The sequence below is a fragment of the Amblyomma maculatum genome, chromosome 4 (assembly GCF_055883805.1).
Source record: "Amblyomma maculatum isolate TAMU_Amacu chromosome 4, ASM5588380v1, whole genome shotgun sequence".
NCBI classification, from domain to species: domain Eukaryota; kingdom Metazoa; phylum Arthropoda; class Arachnida; order Ixodida; family Ixodidae; genus Amblyomma; species Amblyomma maculatum.
The window spans coordinates 157,004,078-157,020,717 of NC_139347.1; the positions used below are offsets into that span (position 1 = coordinate 157,004,078).

A 16,640-nucleotide genomic window follows, 5' to 3' on the forward strand; every position below is an offset into this window, starting at 1 on the left:
CTCTCTAAGGCGACTGAGAGTCGGAGTGACCCCTACACATGCAGTTCTGCACCAGTGGTGAAGTGAGAGGATACCAGGGCCGGACAAATGCCCTCACTGCGAAGCACCCGCTCTCGACACCACTATGCGCCTTCTCTTATGGACATGCCCAGGAACTTCGCTTGTGCCCGATACTGTTCTTCGAAAGGCAAGACTTTCATCCATCGATGAGTCCTATTTCCATGTATGGTGGTGAACTAAAAACATTTATGATCGAATTTTGTAAATGTTTGCACATAACTGAACTGCGCGGATTTTTGTACCGCTTCATAACGTTGCCTTTAGTAGCACCTTTTATGCCCTGTGGCAAACATAGCCTCTTAAATAAACAAATAAACTTCAGTACCGCAGCCTATAAAAATCACGCGCATACTTCTGGCAGGCAGTAGTTGTCAGGTGACAAGATCCCGGACCAACAGCCTCCACTGAAAAAAAGGTTACAAGCGTGCCACTGGACGGGGTAATTGGCAGGTAACATGTTAACACCGTCACTTTATCAGTCCTTTTTCCCTCACGGAAGTCTCCAGAAGTGTGATTGACCGACCGGTTATGACGTTACGAAACCAGATGGCATTGTCGGGCTGGAAGGAACTACCAACCCAGGCATTTCGTCTCATACTGAAGGGTGAGATGGGAACCAAACACATGAGATCATTGGGACTTCGTATGATGCCTTGACGCGGGCATGCATGAGGGCTTATGGCTCTTATTATGCCATTGGGTTTAAAGCATTCACTAGAAAGAAATATCCACACTACGTAAGGGATATTTATGCATCCTAAGGTACCTAAAATGCATGACATGTCTTTACATAGGTGATCACATAATCGTGTATCAAGTTATACAGGAGTATAATGCTTTCACGTATGCTGCATGGGTCTCATCGATAGCCTGTGACTTTTTTTTGACCAGCGAAGTAAAGAGGTCCGCTAATTCAGTTAATTTATAGCCATGTGGTGCATCACTGCCCAGTGACAGAAGTGTTGTGCTTTGCAGCGTTTCTGCTTCCCGAGTTAAATTTTCCCAGCAAGTCATTAGGACCGCTGAATCACATCCCATGGTTGTGTTTACTTCTGTCTCCTTACTGCTGAGAATGTGTTCAGAATACGAAGGGAAAGGCATAAAAAATTTGAATGCAGAAACAAAATTTCAACTGACAGGCCCTCACATAATTACGTAATTGCATGTAATAGGTTTTTATTTTTCATAAGAACAAGAACACCGAGAAAATAAGACATACTTTGATAAAAATAATAACGCACCACTTTCAAGTACATATACAGGGGGATTCGGTTAGAGAAATATTTATGCAGGACGCACCTGTTCGTCCTATACGTAGCGTTTCCGTATAAGCCGATACAGAAGACTATTTTAAAACATACTTTTCCGGAACGTTGGAAATCACAAACTACCTGAAGTTGGGGAAGGGGGGGGGGGTTCGAAGTGCCAGGATCGTTTTTTGTCATGATTGTTTCTTCCTTCTATTTGTTGTGTGCTCGCACAACTGGTAGTCGAGACAAGTGACGTCATTCGTCAACTACGGCATCGAAAGTGCAGCGGACCAATTAGTGACAAGAAAGCAAAAATGTAGAAACAAGTACATATACAGGGGGATTCGGTTAGAGAAATATTTATGCAGGACGCACCTGTTCGTCCTATACGTAGCGTTTCCGTATAAGCCGATACAGAAGACCATTTTAAAACATACTTTTCCGGAAGAGTTAAAAGATATAGTAGCCCCATCTACATGAACATGTCAGCGCCATATTGTGCTATAATTTTCGGAGAATACAACGAAAACATTCAGCGCCTCAGTAGTGGGCAACAATGTTGCAGATGGTTATTGGCACGCATGCCTGTATGCTAGCACGCACCTGAGTATCTGCGTGCGCGCGTGTGTGTGTGTGTGTGTGTGTGTGTGTGTGTGTGTGTGTGTGTGTGTGTGTGTGTGTGTGTGTGTGTGTGTGTGTGTGTGTGTGTGTGTGTGTGTGTGTGTGTGTGTGTGTGTGTGTGTGTGTGTGTGTGTGTGTGTGTGTGTGTGTGTGTGTGTGTGTGTGTGTGTGTGTGTGTGTGTGTGTGTGTGTGTGTGTGTGTGTGTGTGTGTGTGTGTGTGTGTGTGTGTGTGTGTGTGTGTGTGTGTGTGTGTGTGTGTGTGTGTGTGTGTGTGTGTGTGTGTGTGTGTGTGTGTGTGTGTGTGTGTGTGTGTGTGTGTGTTTTGGAGGTGGAGGATGGAGGCAGAGTTACATCAACAAAATACGCACAGAATAGTTGGAAGCATCTGCCGACAAAAGTGAAAAACGTACACACTAATTAGTGCAAAAACTACGAGTAGTATCTTGCTAAACAGGTACATTTTTTGTTTCCTTTCCTTCTCCCCCGATTATACCATTCCTAACAATCCTAGCTCTTCACTGTGCCAAGGATCTGGCAGTGTTCTAACATGTATTTTCGTTCACTAGAAGTCTCAAAAGAGAAACGGTTCTCTTCCTGCATCCTGCAAGTTGTAACGTCAGACTCTAGTTAGGCATAAGGACTGCGTGAGTGATTATTACTGTAGCTCCAGCGAAAGAATGCGACGTACGTGCAGAGATTATGACGCAAATATAGCGATTGTTGCAGTACCCTGCTGCAGCTATACTTGCCGTGTGCTTATCGGAGTGCGTAGCAGTAACCGTCTTCTGTCCGTTTGATAAAACACGACACCACAACCAAAATCGTACATAAACGTCCTCTCACTGCACAACATGTCTATCTCGTTATAAGCGCTCTAACGCTCAGCAAGAGGCCTTTTTTTCACCCTGCTAATTCTCAGAGCCATGATAAAAGTTGGCACCGTAACACAGGTACGTGACAGCAAGAGAAATGACCCTCATGTGAACACTCGACTTCCCAAGCACTTCTTTACATACTGTTCAGAACATCCCACGAAGTTATGCATATGCTTTTACGTTAGCGCGGGCCTTCCCATCTATAGTCGATACGTACTTTCAGTATACTTTCCATTTCTCTTCCGCTCACACTGGCGCTTTGCGTTTAAGCCTTTGTATCTGGTCGTTAAGTGGTTTAGTGGCGACCTCTAGCGGCCCTTGCGGTAGCGGCGGCTACGGCTTCAATGAGCGCTGCACGGAAGCCAGCTTTCTCCAGAGCCCACAGTCCTTCGCAGGTGGTCCCGGCCGGAGAGCTCACGTCATCCTTTAGTGAACCAGGATGCCGACCCGTTGACAGCACCATCTTGGCCGCACCCTGCAACCACGAAGATGTATCGACCCATTCGACTGCTAACTTCAAAGGCGAATTGTGGAGGGAAAATCATTCGCTAAAGTGCGGCGTCACTCAAGCGAACAGGGGCTTTCAGGATAAGCTGAAAATATCTCTTCCTGAGCCTACTGCACTTATTTGGCCGTGCTTTTGCCACCTATTTCGACGCCGGTGTGCACTGGTACAGCTGCAATTTCCAAGCTTGTATCAACGAACAACTGGCCACACAGTTATGCTAAGTCGAGCCATCGACGTGGCAAAGTGTCAGCACTTCAAGGCAAGACACAGGCATCCTTTCTAAAAAGCTGTTCCATTTTTTTTTTCGCGGTCGTTCTGTTCTCGGCCATATTTCAGTGAGGTCTGAGCAGTTTTCATTCTGTGTCATTCGCAACACATTTCGTACGCAACGTGTAACTCAGCCCAGAAAATTAGATCAATCTCCACTGACTCCTCTCAGCCGCTTTACCAAACCCTCCTATCCTCATCTTATCTTTTTATAAAAGTTTATTAGCAGCCGTCATGATTTTGAGCCAGCAAACGTGGGACTCCGCATCTATGTTTTGAATCAAATTGTGATTAAATTGTGTTTTCGACTAATTTGTTCCCTCTGTTATTGTCCATAGCCGCAGCCACCTTCGCTTGTTACTGTGCTAGTCGTCAGGTCACCAATGACATTTTAGTTTCTATTATGCTCACCATAACGGTGTTCGCAGCTAATCTGTACGACAGGTCTCTTGGCATGCCTTGCCTGACTGCACCATCAGCCAGGGCTTCAATGAGGACGAAGATCTGCAACAAAAAGTAAACGGCGTTTTCGTTTCTCAAGCGCCACAAAATCAGAAGATACTCTCGGCATCTTATAACGTATAACCTCTTAAGGCTACTCGACAATAGCTAATATCCACGCTGTGAACCAGACGATATAAAAATGCTCAGAATATAATCAACCCCTACGATAGATTTTATACATTAATAGAAAGCATTTGACTCAATAGAAATAACAGCATTCGTACAGGCATTGCGGTATCAGGATATGAATGGGCCATATTGCCGTGAACCTTAGAAATCGTTGTTATTTTCAACAGCCTTCAGCATGGCCACCAGCATTCGGGCTTTTCACTGTGATTTGCGCTTTTTCTTCATGCTCGGTATGGCGAAACGCTCCGTCATCACTTTCTTTATAACAAGAGATGCGCCGAGAGTAGGCTAGAATTATTGCAAGCAAGCATAATTGTTTCCATATTGTTCCCAAGTTTTCCAGGATCTCTTGGCTGGTTTATCAAGATGTTTCTATGCCGACTTTAAATTCAGCACTGCCGAATTGAATTACGTGCATTGCCTTGCTAAGACAGCTAGGGCGAAATTGCAAAGGGTGATTAATGACCTACTTAACCAAAACAGAATGGTCGGCCTAAAATCTAGTGTACAGAAGGCTGCAGTAAAGTTCAATTGCCTAGGAAGGGAACATCAGTTTACGAGCGATGCATAACGAGGCTCTGGGAGCGATAAGAGAATACGTGTGCTTAGGGCAGGGACTGACCGCAGGTCCGGACCACGACAGTGAAATACTAGGAGAATAAGACTGGGATGGAGCGCATTTGGCAAGCACTCGCAGATAATGACTAGCACTTTACCAGTATCGCTCAAGAGGAAAGTGTACAACAGTTGCATCTTACCTGTACTCACCTATGGGGCTGAAACGTGAAGGCTAACGAAAAGGGTTCTACTTAAGTTGAGGACCACGCAAAGGGCTATGGAACGAAAAATTGTAGGGCTAATGTTACGAGATAGGAAGCGTGCGGAGTGGGTCAGAGAAATAATTCGAGTTAGTGACATTCTAGTGGAAATCAAGCAGAAGAAATGGGCATGGACGGGGCATGTAGTGCGTAGAAAGGACGACCGATGGTCGTTTAAGGTAACAAATTGAATTCCAAGGGAAGGAAAGCGTAGCAGGGGGCGGCAAAAAGTTAGGTGGACGGATGAGGTTTAGAAGTTCGCAGGGGTAAAGTGGATGCAGCTAGCTCAGGGCTGGGTTAATTGGAGAAGTATGGGAGAGGCCTTCGCCCTGCAGTGGGCACATCCCGGCTGATGATGATTATGATGATGATGATGATTATGGTGGCTATTATTATGATGATACATAAGGCTCCTTACTGATAGATGCTATTACCACCACCAGACGCAAAGCGATCGAATGGCGCATACTCACATATGCCGGCCCACTGCCGCTAAGTCCGGTAGCGGCGTCCATGAGCGACTCTGGCACCTCCTCGCAGTGGCCCACGCTGGCCAGCAGCCTGGACACGAGGCTGGCGTCGTCCGCGGTGGCAGCGCTGCCGCGCGCGAACACGCTGGCCCCCTGACGCACCAGGCACGGTGTGTTGGGCATCACTCGGATCACGCGCGTACCGGAAGGAAGCCTCTGCGCAGAATTTGTGGGGGTCTGTGTGAGTGGGAGGACAGTGTGTGCGAAAATTTCAGATCGTAGAGAATCGTCGTCGATCGGCACTAAAGACGTGAAGAAGCTCTCCGACGTATGCTCTCCGTCCTTGCAGCTGAGATGATAGCTAGGAATGCGAGGCGATGGTTATGATCTCAGATCTCTGCAAGCTGTCCCCACGCATCTGTTAGCTCGGATTCACTAAGTGATGTAAGGTGGAATTTAACTACCGGCGACACCAATTAAGTCGAAGTCTCTGTTGGAGCAGCTTCTTTTCCTAACGGTGGAAGGGTGTTGCCAAAGGAAGCGCTGGGCGGGCAACGCGCGATACCTGAGAAAACCTGTCCCACCAGGCCATTGATGAGCTGACGTCAGCGCTCACGATCACACGCAAGCAAGCAAGACGATTGTGGTAATGCAAGCTCTGAAAACTAAATTATGACCACATGCTCACATATCCACTGGTAAAAATAGCAAGGTAAAAATGGGCCTACCTAATTTTTGCAAGAACAATGAGGCCATCAAAAAAAGAAAATAAGAAATGACTGCCCCTGTTCCTGTTTATTCGCATGCAGCAAAGCGCTTCCGTATTAAAGCCTTTTTATGCACGAAGAAGTTCAAGGTACAATTACAAAGTTATCTTTAAACACTGAAACCGCTCTTCCATCAATTGCAGACCGTGTAGACCTAATATTTATTTGAGCCTAACAGTGGCCTTGCAAAATTGCAGAACTGCAGCCGTGGTTTTACTGTGTATAATTGGTCCCTCTGGAACCAATTATAAATCAGTATTTTTAGGGTCCTTTGGATCAGTGCCCTCATGGAGTTTCTGCAGTTAATTAAAAGGAATGTCTCAAAGAGGGACGTGTTAGAAATTCGAAAATAATTCAATATTATTAATTACATTCCTGTTTATTTCTTCTTAAAATGTAAATGAAAGTGTTTAAAATTGGAAAATATTGAAATATTAATAATTTCATCTCTGTTTATTTCTTTTTAACCTGTAAAGTTTTGGTGAAAACTGTGCACTTTGCTAGTCACATGTCTGCGCTTGGGTGGACGTCAGTGAGGAATCACTTCGTTATCTCATATTATGTCCAATATCTTTTATGGGTATCGACAAGGTCTCTGGCATTCCTCTTAACGATAAAGGCTTCATTAAGTTCATTAAAAATGAACTGTTTATTTCACGCTTTGCTATGAATATGAAAGGAATTTACATTCCAAATAATACATGCCTTCCGAAAATCTCCCTCTGCGATGTATCGATTGACACAGCGACTTCCCATTTGAAACTTCTGCCTTATATCCAACGATTGGTAGAATTGTTCAAGAGAATAATTTGCTAATAAAACTGAAAGCGCTCCCGAATCGGCGGCAGCAAGTAATGCGCTGAAGTTCTGAGCTCGCGAAATTAAGTATTTTTATCTTCTGCTCCATATGTAGTGCTAGAGAATCTTCCATGGCAGGAAACGTTGCCCTATGAATTCCGTGCGCACTTTGCTGCCAAGCACTGTTCCCATCACCATTGACGCTGTAGACTGTGAATAAAGTACGCAGTTTAGAAATAATAAACAGGTAAGGTTAAACTAAAACAACGATTGAAAATCGATGTTTTCTTCTCAGGAAATCACACCATTGAATAGCCACGTTCTCACCTTGCCGCTAAATTATATGTTACTAATCATGGCATTAAAAACTGAACATTAAAAAGACAAAGATCATGGCGTCTTGCCCTATCAAGTCCTGCAACATCAATGGACAAGAAGTGGAAGCTGTGACAGATTTTCTGTTCTTGAGCTCCAAGATTACCTCGGAAGGAGACTGCAGCCATGAAATTAGGAGACGCCTGCTTCTAGGAAAGAGAGCAATGGTTAGCCTTGACCGCCTAGTAAAGAGCAGAGACATTATTCTGCCAACCAAGATCCGTATAACTCGTGCTATGGTCTTTCCAGTTGTGATGTATGGATGCGAGAGTTGGACTGTGAAAAAGGCTGACCGCCGAAGAATTGACGAGTTTGAATTGTGGTGCTGGCGAAGGCTCTTGAGAGTTCCTTGGACTGCCAGAAGATCAAATCAGTCGATATTGTCGACCATAAACCCTGACTGCTCATTGGAGGGTCAAATTCTAAAGTTAAAGCTCAGCTACTTTGGTCATCTGATGAGAAGAGAGGAGTCTCTGGAGAAAGATTTGATGTTGGGAAAGGTTGAGGGTTGCCAGAGAAGGGGTAGACAGCGAACGCGATGGTTAGATGGCATCCTCGAGGCACTGCAGATGAAGTTATGTGATGTTAGGAAGATAGTGGGAGACCGGAAAGCGTGGCGTGACATGGTCCATAGGATCACGAAGAGTCGGACACGACTGAACGACTGAACTGAACTGAACTGAATCATGACAGCATTTACACAAAGCCCACTATCTCTCTCGCTGCTTTTTTTCATAACGTATGGAGCGGTGGATACCAAGAACTGTAGTCGAAACAGCTCTGTATGTGACGCAGCATATCACAGCTTCAATGTGTCCAATGTTTATTACAAGCTTTGCATATTAGGCTCAAAATATGCAACTAATTCTGGCAAAATCACGCTTCAATATTCGGCGGATTTAATAGGCAGCCAGAAGGTGTGCTAAATGCAAATACAATTAGAACCTAAATAAATCTCAGAGCTCCAAACATTAAATCGTTCTGCTTTCTTCCCTATAGGCTGATTTTCGTACACATACTTCAGTTTCAGTATTTTTCTCCCAGTTTACTCAAGGCACTGACAGTTAAGCTATCTAAGGCCTCGCAGGACTAACTTCTGTATATCTCCCCTTTGTACGTATTGCAAGTTGTAGTTTACCTCACATCCTTCTCAGATCTGCCTCTCGATGATCCCTTGTATCAGAAGTTCTGAAACGCTTGATATCTGCCCCTTTCTTTTTCTTCTATTTTTCTTTCGCCCTGTTTCTCACCTCTTATGCATAGCATAATCTGTTTCTCCGTCTTCGTACCTCGAGACCCATACGTGTGATTTATCTCCCTTAGCTTATCCTCTCCGGCATTCAGACGAGTGCCGTGTAGCGACGCCCGCGCTAGAAAGATGAATTAATGTAGCCTGACGCACGCCTTCACACGTACCTGGTCTTCTCTTTCGACTCCGACCAATGTGCGCACAAGGACTACGTCAAGGTGAAAAATCATGGCTCCGTCTTTCAGCAGAATCGTGGCTGCTCGCTACCGCTGACGGCGCTAGTTCATGGTTTGCCACACCACGCAGCTGTGCGGTCCGCTTTGTGATTCTCGGTTTTCTTAAATGCTGTGTTCTCTGATTCCAAACCTGCCCTGAAATGTCTTCAATCGGTCTTGAGCCATGGCGACCATGAGCAACTTGTAGCGGAGGTTCGACGTCTGCACCCCCAGGCATCGCAAGAGGGTCACGAAATAATTCACCAGTGGATACCGGGCCATAGTGAAATTGAACAACTTTGCTGACGATGCTACTCGATCGGCTCACGATACAGCCAACATTATCGAGATACCATTTACAAGAGCCGACGCAGCAAGGCACCTTCGACTGATCGCCCGAAGCGTGACTAGACAATCATGGTCTACGCCTGGAGGCTGGACGTCCTGCTCGCACCACTTCGACTAGTTACTTCAACTGCAGGTACCATTCGTTCTCCCCCGCTGTGATCCTACAATGTTGTGTCGCCTGTGACTAGGAGTGGTGTTTATAAACGCCTATTCCTATCTCAACGAAATGGCAGACTCTCCAACTTGTGAGCAGCGTGGGTGTGTTGAAACTATTGAGCACATAATTTGTGACTGTCCTCGGTTTGACCGTGAGCGTGCCTTCCTGGCTACTACGCTCCGCCACTTGGACTCTTGCGCTCTTACTGAAGCTAAGGTTCTGGGCCCATGTAGGTTCTGGGTCCATGTATGACTCCTTCATCCCAAAGGAGGTCAGTGAAGGCGCTCCTTAAGTTTTTTAAGGACTCGGGGTTGAGTTTAAGACGTTAAGTGTAAGCTGTCTACCCCCTTTCACTACAGTTCTATGGGCAGGTGACAGACTCCTTTCCTTGGCGCTCTTTCTTTCTTTTTTCTCCCTTTGTTCCCCTCCTTATGTGTAGGGTAGCCTACTGGGCATCGCCTGGTTAACCTCCTTGCATTTCTATTCTATTCTCTCTCTCTCTTTAATGCTGCCCACAAAGACACTGAGCTCAGCTACAGGATTTTGTATATAAGGTTTAACGTCCTAAAGCGACATCGGCTGTGAGGGTCGCCTTAACTACCTCCTTCCTACCACTGTCGGCTATAGATACACTCTTTCTAAAAAGTAACTAAGCTATATGGTCTGCTTCTCGGTCGTATAATAGAGATTTTATGCCACACCGCAAGCTGTAAATATTTGTAAGCGAAAAGTCAAAACTTGAGCTCAATTTTGGAATTTTTCTCCCTCTTCTTGGAAGCCTTACAGAATACAAAATACAAATGATATGCAGACCACGCAGCCTGATTCCTTTGGCAAAGACGGTACCTATGGCTTGCAGTAAACTTAAAGTATCGATGAATTCATCTGCCGGAAAATGTTCCTGGAACTATATGTTTGAAGGTTTGAAGTTTTATTTCCGCAAACGGTGTTGCGAGGACAGGCAGAGAAAAAGCTGTATGGACAGCTTGCGATGTCCTGGCTTCCTCTTACAGAGCAGCATTGACGGCAGCGCAGTAAAACGTCAAACAAGATGTAAGGGAACAAAAAAGTGTTCGGTACAAAGAAAGAGACATGTACGTTCAGTATGCAGTACATAGCACTTGTACAGTACAAAAACGACACGAACATTTGGGCCAATTTTTTCAGAGAAATATTGTATACATCTATATTTTTGATGCAGTACAACTGGTTCAGAAGTATCGGTAAGGTATGCTACAACATTTGTTTGCCATAGTTTGTGCGGCATTTCTTAACATGCCAAGGTTCTGCTGCGCGGGTATCATACACAGTTCTGTTTTGCTCTAACCCAGCAAGTGTAAATAAGAAGTCATCATTTTTCATTATGGCGAGTTTATATTTATAGCTCAGCCTATAGTGATACATAGACTTCATTTGCATAACGTTGTACTGATGGAAAAGCCTTGCAGTGTGGAAGAAATACGGCACTTTACATGCAGTGCGTATACGTTTTTGTAAGACAGTGAGTTTGTTAACATTTTTAGCTATTGTTGTTGCCCACAACATACATCCGTAGTTGGCTATGGAAGAGAATAAAGAGTAGAACAAAGAAACACATGTTCAATGTGTTTCACCGACCACTGTTAGTAAAATTTAAATCTATGTTTGTTGAACATGAAAGGCCGTTTTCTCTGGCTTAGTATTGTAACGGAGGCGGACATCAGAAAACAGTTAACATTTGTTAACTAGCAAATGTGACTACCGAGAAACTGATCAACTTTTTTTAACTTTCATTTACACGGCTCATTTAAATCAGAGATTTGTAGCTCCTCGTTGATATAATATCCATATTAGTTTTATATTTTAGGTAAAGCAATTCTCTTCGCGCTGTAAAGCGAGGGATTCTGGTCCCGTGTACACACAAAAGTGCAATAGCGGCCCTGAGATGTGCCCACACCTATATGCCTTCAAGCGCATGTCAAGTGAAGGAGGATGTGGAGGAGAAGGAGGAATAATCAAGTTTATTGTCGATATATTATATATGTGCGTCATAGGTGGAGCCCCTAGTCCGGGGCCACCAACTCCGATCGTGCCACCAGTCATTTCTGACAAGCAGCCGTGGGGTCAGTTAGCCGCTCCGTCCAAGAGGTTTGAGAACGGTTAGGAATAGGTGCAATAGAAGGTATGACCTGACATTTCCATACCATGTCGAATAGGGTTGCACGGTCCCCGCAGTGCGGACATTCAGGGCGACCGTGAGAGGGATGCAGGTACGAGTAAAAGAAGGGAGTCGGACGCCTGTCAAGTGTTAGATTTCAACTAGCCACATCAACCTTCTGCAGGCACTGCCGAAAAAGATGGCAAACACTTAAATTCTACGTCTTGCGAATCCTCATTCACGTCCATTCACTTTGCCACTCAATATAATCTCTATTTGTGCCTCCATTATACCCTACACATGCTCACTAACACCGAGTCATAAGCTACCATGCACATTATGTGAGAGACCGCTCGACACAGGTATAAATCCCTGTTACATTCAGGCGCTGCGAGCCTGCTTGCGTGGCCTACAGAGGTAACGTGTGGGGGTTAAGACACAGGGGTCCCTACCCTTCTACTCTACCCTAGTTGGCTGCTCCTACCAAATCAATGTCACGGGGTCTCGTGACATTGCACATGCTGCCGACTCCGTACCTGCAAAATAACGTGGCCAAGTTAAAACGGCCTTCGATGAAATCGTTTATGTGCAGGATTTTTGTAGTCGGCAATCGATCCGCTGCCTTATTGTCATACCTGCTGGATGTCGGCGAGCGTGACGCCCATCGCCAGGGAAACGACCAGGTGTCGCTGCTGCACTGAGGGTCCCACTTCGTCAAGCACACGGGGCACCACGTTAGGCTTCAGTGCCACCAGCAGCGTGTCACACTGGTCCACCAGCTCGAGGTTCTCGTGAGTAGTCTGGCAGCCCAGCGCCTGGGCAACGAAAAAGACACGATTTTTCAGAGGACGCAATACAAAAGTAATGGAAGCATTGGGCAGCTACTTATAAACCATTTGTTTATCCTTTCATATTTTTTTCTCGCCCTGCAAGTAATTTAAGTGCGCAGGTGTTTTTCGATACTACACATTCGCACAAATGGACTCAATGGAGTCTGTGCTGAAGTCGTGGCCTCAAATTTCGCGCAGAGCTACCTCCATTGCGTGAACTCTCTCTGATAGGGCTGCTCGGATCTCTCGTTTACATTTAATTTATTTTAAATGCGATATGCGCAACTTTCTTGGGAGATATCTGGCTCTTGCGGTGTTATTTCGCACGTGGAGCGTCTGTACTTGAATGTTTTAAAACATTTACATTAAAAACAGCAGCGGCATGGAGATCGCCCTGCAAATTACTCAGGGCCTGAATACCAAACTGCCAACTGTATATAAGGGCATGAAAGGGAACAGCAATCACTGCCACCAAGCAAAGGAATCCCAGCAGAGTTCTTTTAGCGCGAGAAAAAAAAGACTACACAGTAAAGACGAGGAACGGACGATACAGAGCTTCTTGTTAGTGTGTGTGTGTGTGTGTGTGTGTGTGTGTGTGTGTGTGTGTGTGTGTGTGTGTGTGTGTGTGTGTGTGTGTGTGTGTGTGTGTGTGTGTGTGTGTGTGTGTGTGTGTGTGTGTGTGTGTGTGTGTGTGTGTGTGTGTGTGTGTGTGTGTGTGTGTGTGTGTGTGTGTGTGTGTGTGTGTGTGTGTGTGTGTGTGTGTGTGTGTGTGTGTGTGTGTGTGTGTGTGTGTGTGTGTGTGTGTGTGTGTGTGTGTGTGTGTGTGTGTGTGTGTGTGTGTGTGTGTGTGTGTGTGTGTGTGTGTGTGTGTGTGTGTGTGTGTGTGTGTGTGTGTGTGTGTGTGTGTGTGTGTGTGTGTGTGTGTGTGTGTGTGTGTGTGTGTGTGTGTGTGTGTGTGTGTGTGTGTGTGTGTGTGTGTGTGTGTGTGTGTGTGTGTGTGTGTGTGTGTGTGTGTGTGTGTGTGTGTGTGTGTGTGTGTGTGTGTGTGTGTGTGTGTGTGTGTGTGTGTGTGTGTGTGTGTGTGTGTGTGTGTGTGTGTGTGTGTGTGTGTGTGTGTGTGTGTGTGTGTGTGTGTGTGTGTGTGTGTGTGTGTGTGTGTGTGTGTGTGTGTGTGTGTGTGTGTGTGTGTGTGTGTGTGTGTGTGTGTGTGTGTGTGTGTGTGTGTGTGTGTGTGTGTGTGCGTGTGCGTGTGTGCGCGCGTGCGTGTGTGTGTGTGTGTGTGTGTGTGTGTGTGCGTGTGCGTGTGTGCGCGCGTGCGTGTGTGCGCGCGCGCGCGTGTGTGTTTCGCAAAATGAACGCTGAGGACGGACCGATACTAGCCCGGACTTAACATATATATATTAGAGGATTTTCATGAGAAAAGAACTTTATCCGAGTCATTGTGGTACGATTACCTTTTTACAGAGGGCAGAAAAAAAGACAAATAGTGACGCTAGTGGAAGCCTAGTTAATCGGCGATTTCGACACGTCGATTACAGCGCCCTACGAGCGGGGGCGAGACGACGGCTTCCTGCCTACCGAAGGAATTTATTAAATGCGCCACATAAAGTCACACCACAGCACTGGACGTGGCGCACCCTGTCATACCGCAACTGATACGTAAGAAACGATAGAACATGGAAGGCGAGCGCTGGAAGAAAATGTTCTGCATGTCTTTAAGGTCCCATTCAAATCAGCCCCAAGCTTATTATGCGCCAGAATTTCATCGGATGGGACTACTTTTGCTTTATACATCGTTCATACCTACGCGCGCGTCTCGCCGCTAATATTACCGCATTACGTGCTGTGGTTTTGTATGCTTTGTGGTTAAGTTCAACCTTTAACAAAAATAGGAGAGCCCTCGACTTCTAGGGACTCTACTACTCTACCTCGCGACTGTCATGCTGGACAAGGACGCGCTGTTTTTATTCTGTATCAGAACCATAATTACTCGTGACCACATCACAAAAAGCCTAGGCTCCAAAAGCCAATTTTGTGGCTGATCCACGCCCAAGTTAAAGTTACGAGTTGTTGCCAATTTCAGGTATTTGGCATGCGATTCAAGCACTTTCATTATTATCTGTCAGATCGACCCTGCATGCATTTTGTACAGTGCACTCAACAAAACAGCTTGCATTTTGCACTCAAACAAACAGCTTGCCTTGATCTCATCCAGTAGATGTTTGTCGGCGACTGGACAGCTGGCCATGATCTTCGACGCACTCGCCACACCTCCAGATAGAAAAGAACATGCTAAAACCCCACCGCAGCATTCTACGCGGCGTACAGGTGCACTGGCATTTGTAGAGATTTAAGCTCCATTAATGAAAGCATGTTGTGTTCTCAATTCTTGGTAATCAACTGACTTTATTAATTCGCTTAACAACCAGGAAATGCAATAAAATGTTGTTACCAAATAAGCTAGCACCAAATAGTAACACCGCAAACATCGTAATATTAGCCTCGATAGCTTTGGCTGCGAATTACAAAATTCGCGCCATGAAGAAAGCGTGCAAGGTAGAGTTTTTTTTCCGTTACAGGAACGAAAAGTTTCTATCTCGCTTCAAGAGCGCTTCACTGTCGATAGCATGAACGATGCACAAAGATTATCGGTAGAATTAATATCGATGGTGTTACGACAGTTAGCTTAACTTTACTTTAGATCGCGTTGTCAATAAACAGTTTTGCCATTCTTAACTAGCAATTTTACAACAATTTCGTATTGACTGTCTTTCACTATGACGCTTTATTCGTGTAATTTCGAAACATTTTTTTTTTCTCGAATGACAAAAATAATTAGCCTCCGCTCTCAAGGCGCCAAATATCACGATATCCGTTCTCAAAACAAAGCAATGACATCACCATTACACCCCTAGATCTGCAAGGGCGCTATCCCTAGCTACAGAATTACTCGCTGATGTTTCTTTCTTCAAATATCAAATTCCTATAACAATTCGTTGCAGTGCAGTTAGGCACATCCGCAACAGTTTTCCACAATGACAAAGCAGCTAAACATGTAGTCATCTTACGTTAGTCAGCCAGGCATTCAGGCGGAGAAATCCAAATATGCCATCTTGCCCTTCAGCCTACCCTTCCCCTCTGCAACTAACTATAAGCTCAGGTGCTTAGAACACTCGTTCGGCTGGTACCGACGTCGCTGCAACGCACAAGTACTTCATAATCTCTCAAGAGAGGAGCGGTGTGGAACTTTCGCCATACATTCAGAATTCTAAATACATTGCTGTTCTCTGCCGTCGAAACTTTAAATATACTAGCGAAACGCCGTTGCTAAGTTGCTGTTGAGGACTCCTGATGGTATCTCTCGAAGAAACGCGCTATTCGGCCGCCTTGCAGTAACCTCTGGTACTGCCTGCTGGCTAGGCCATGTTGCAGTACAAACCGTATACTTTCCGACATTAGGCCGATTCCGGCCTAATTAATCAAGCGAACAAGCATTGGAGTGCTCTGCGCGTGTTCTGACTAAAAATGTTATTGATCCTGTGTCCATCAATATATCAACCGCCTGTCTTCATAACTGTTCACTCTGTTATGCAAACAGGAAACGCACTCCTAGAAACGATTCCTTACTAACTGCGGTTTTCATGCGGACCTCCATGTGGACCTCCAGTCATGTGGACCTCCAGAAAATGACACTGATTTGCCTGCACACTCCCATATATGGCGTCCCATTCCCTTGTTTTTCTGAAGGCACCCCACACTTCGTAACGAACATTTTGGCACTGACAGCTGGTTTTTCTCTGCGCAACCCTCCTCCCATTAGTAACTTAGATACATCTAATCTTGGTCCCTGGGGAAACTCCTGCCGGTGATTTCCCTTATCCCATTAAGAGGCGAGGTCACACAAACCTGTTTTTCTTAAGGCGTGAACTCATAATTCGTACCATTTCTCTTTTTGCACAGACCAAGGCAAACTGCTGCTTGTACTATACGTTTACCACACATCTCCAACCCCAACCCCACCTAGTTTAAAACAGTTAGTCTAAGCACGCCGTAAAGAAGTACTCTGAATTATTAGTACGCTGACATCTGCACAGCGCGCGTGGTCTTCGCGTGTTGCTTTCATCGAAATACTGCTGCCCGGCAGGAGTTGACTAAACATACGCTGGTATCCGAAACAGAATGTCAAAGCCACTCGGCCGCCATTAGGCGGATAAAGAGAAAAATCCCTCCCGGTCTTCAATCTCAATAATATGGAGATCAG

At 45.4% G+C, this 16,640-nt stretch overlaps 1 protein-coding gene across 1 annotated transcript in view; it reads right to left on the reverse strand.

The window, feature by feature from the left end:
* Positions 1–2,257: 2,257 nt before the first annotated feature.
* LOC146193343 (pyrroline-5-carboxylate reductase 3-like) overlaps positions 2,258–16,640 on the reverse strand; it is a 35,317-nt gene continuing 20,934 nt past the window's right edge. The window contains exons 2-6 of the mRNA XM_084600083.1: positions 14,580–14,650; positions 12,185–12,364; positions 5,507–5,719; positions 3,994–4,086; positions 2,258–3,282 (exon numbers count right to left, since the gene is read on the reverse strand). Of these exons, the coding sequence (XP_084456209.1) occupies positions 3,103–3,282; positions 3,994–4,086; positions 5,507–5,719; positions 12,185–12,364; positions 14,580–14,650 (737 nt within the window). The 3' untranslated portion in view covers positions 2,258–3,102. The remainder of the gene's footprint in view (positions 3,283–3,993; positions 4,087–5,506; positions 5,720–12,184; positions 12,365–14,579; positions 14,651–16,640) is intronic.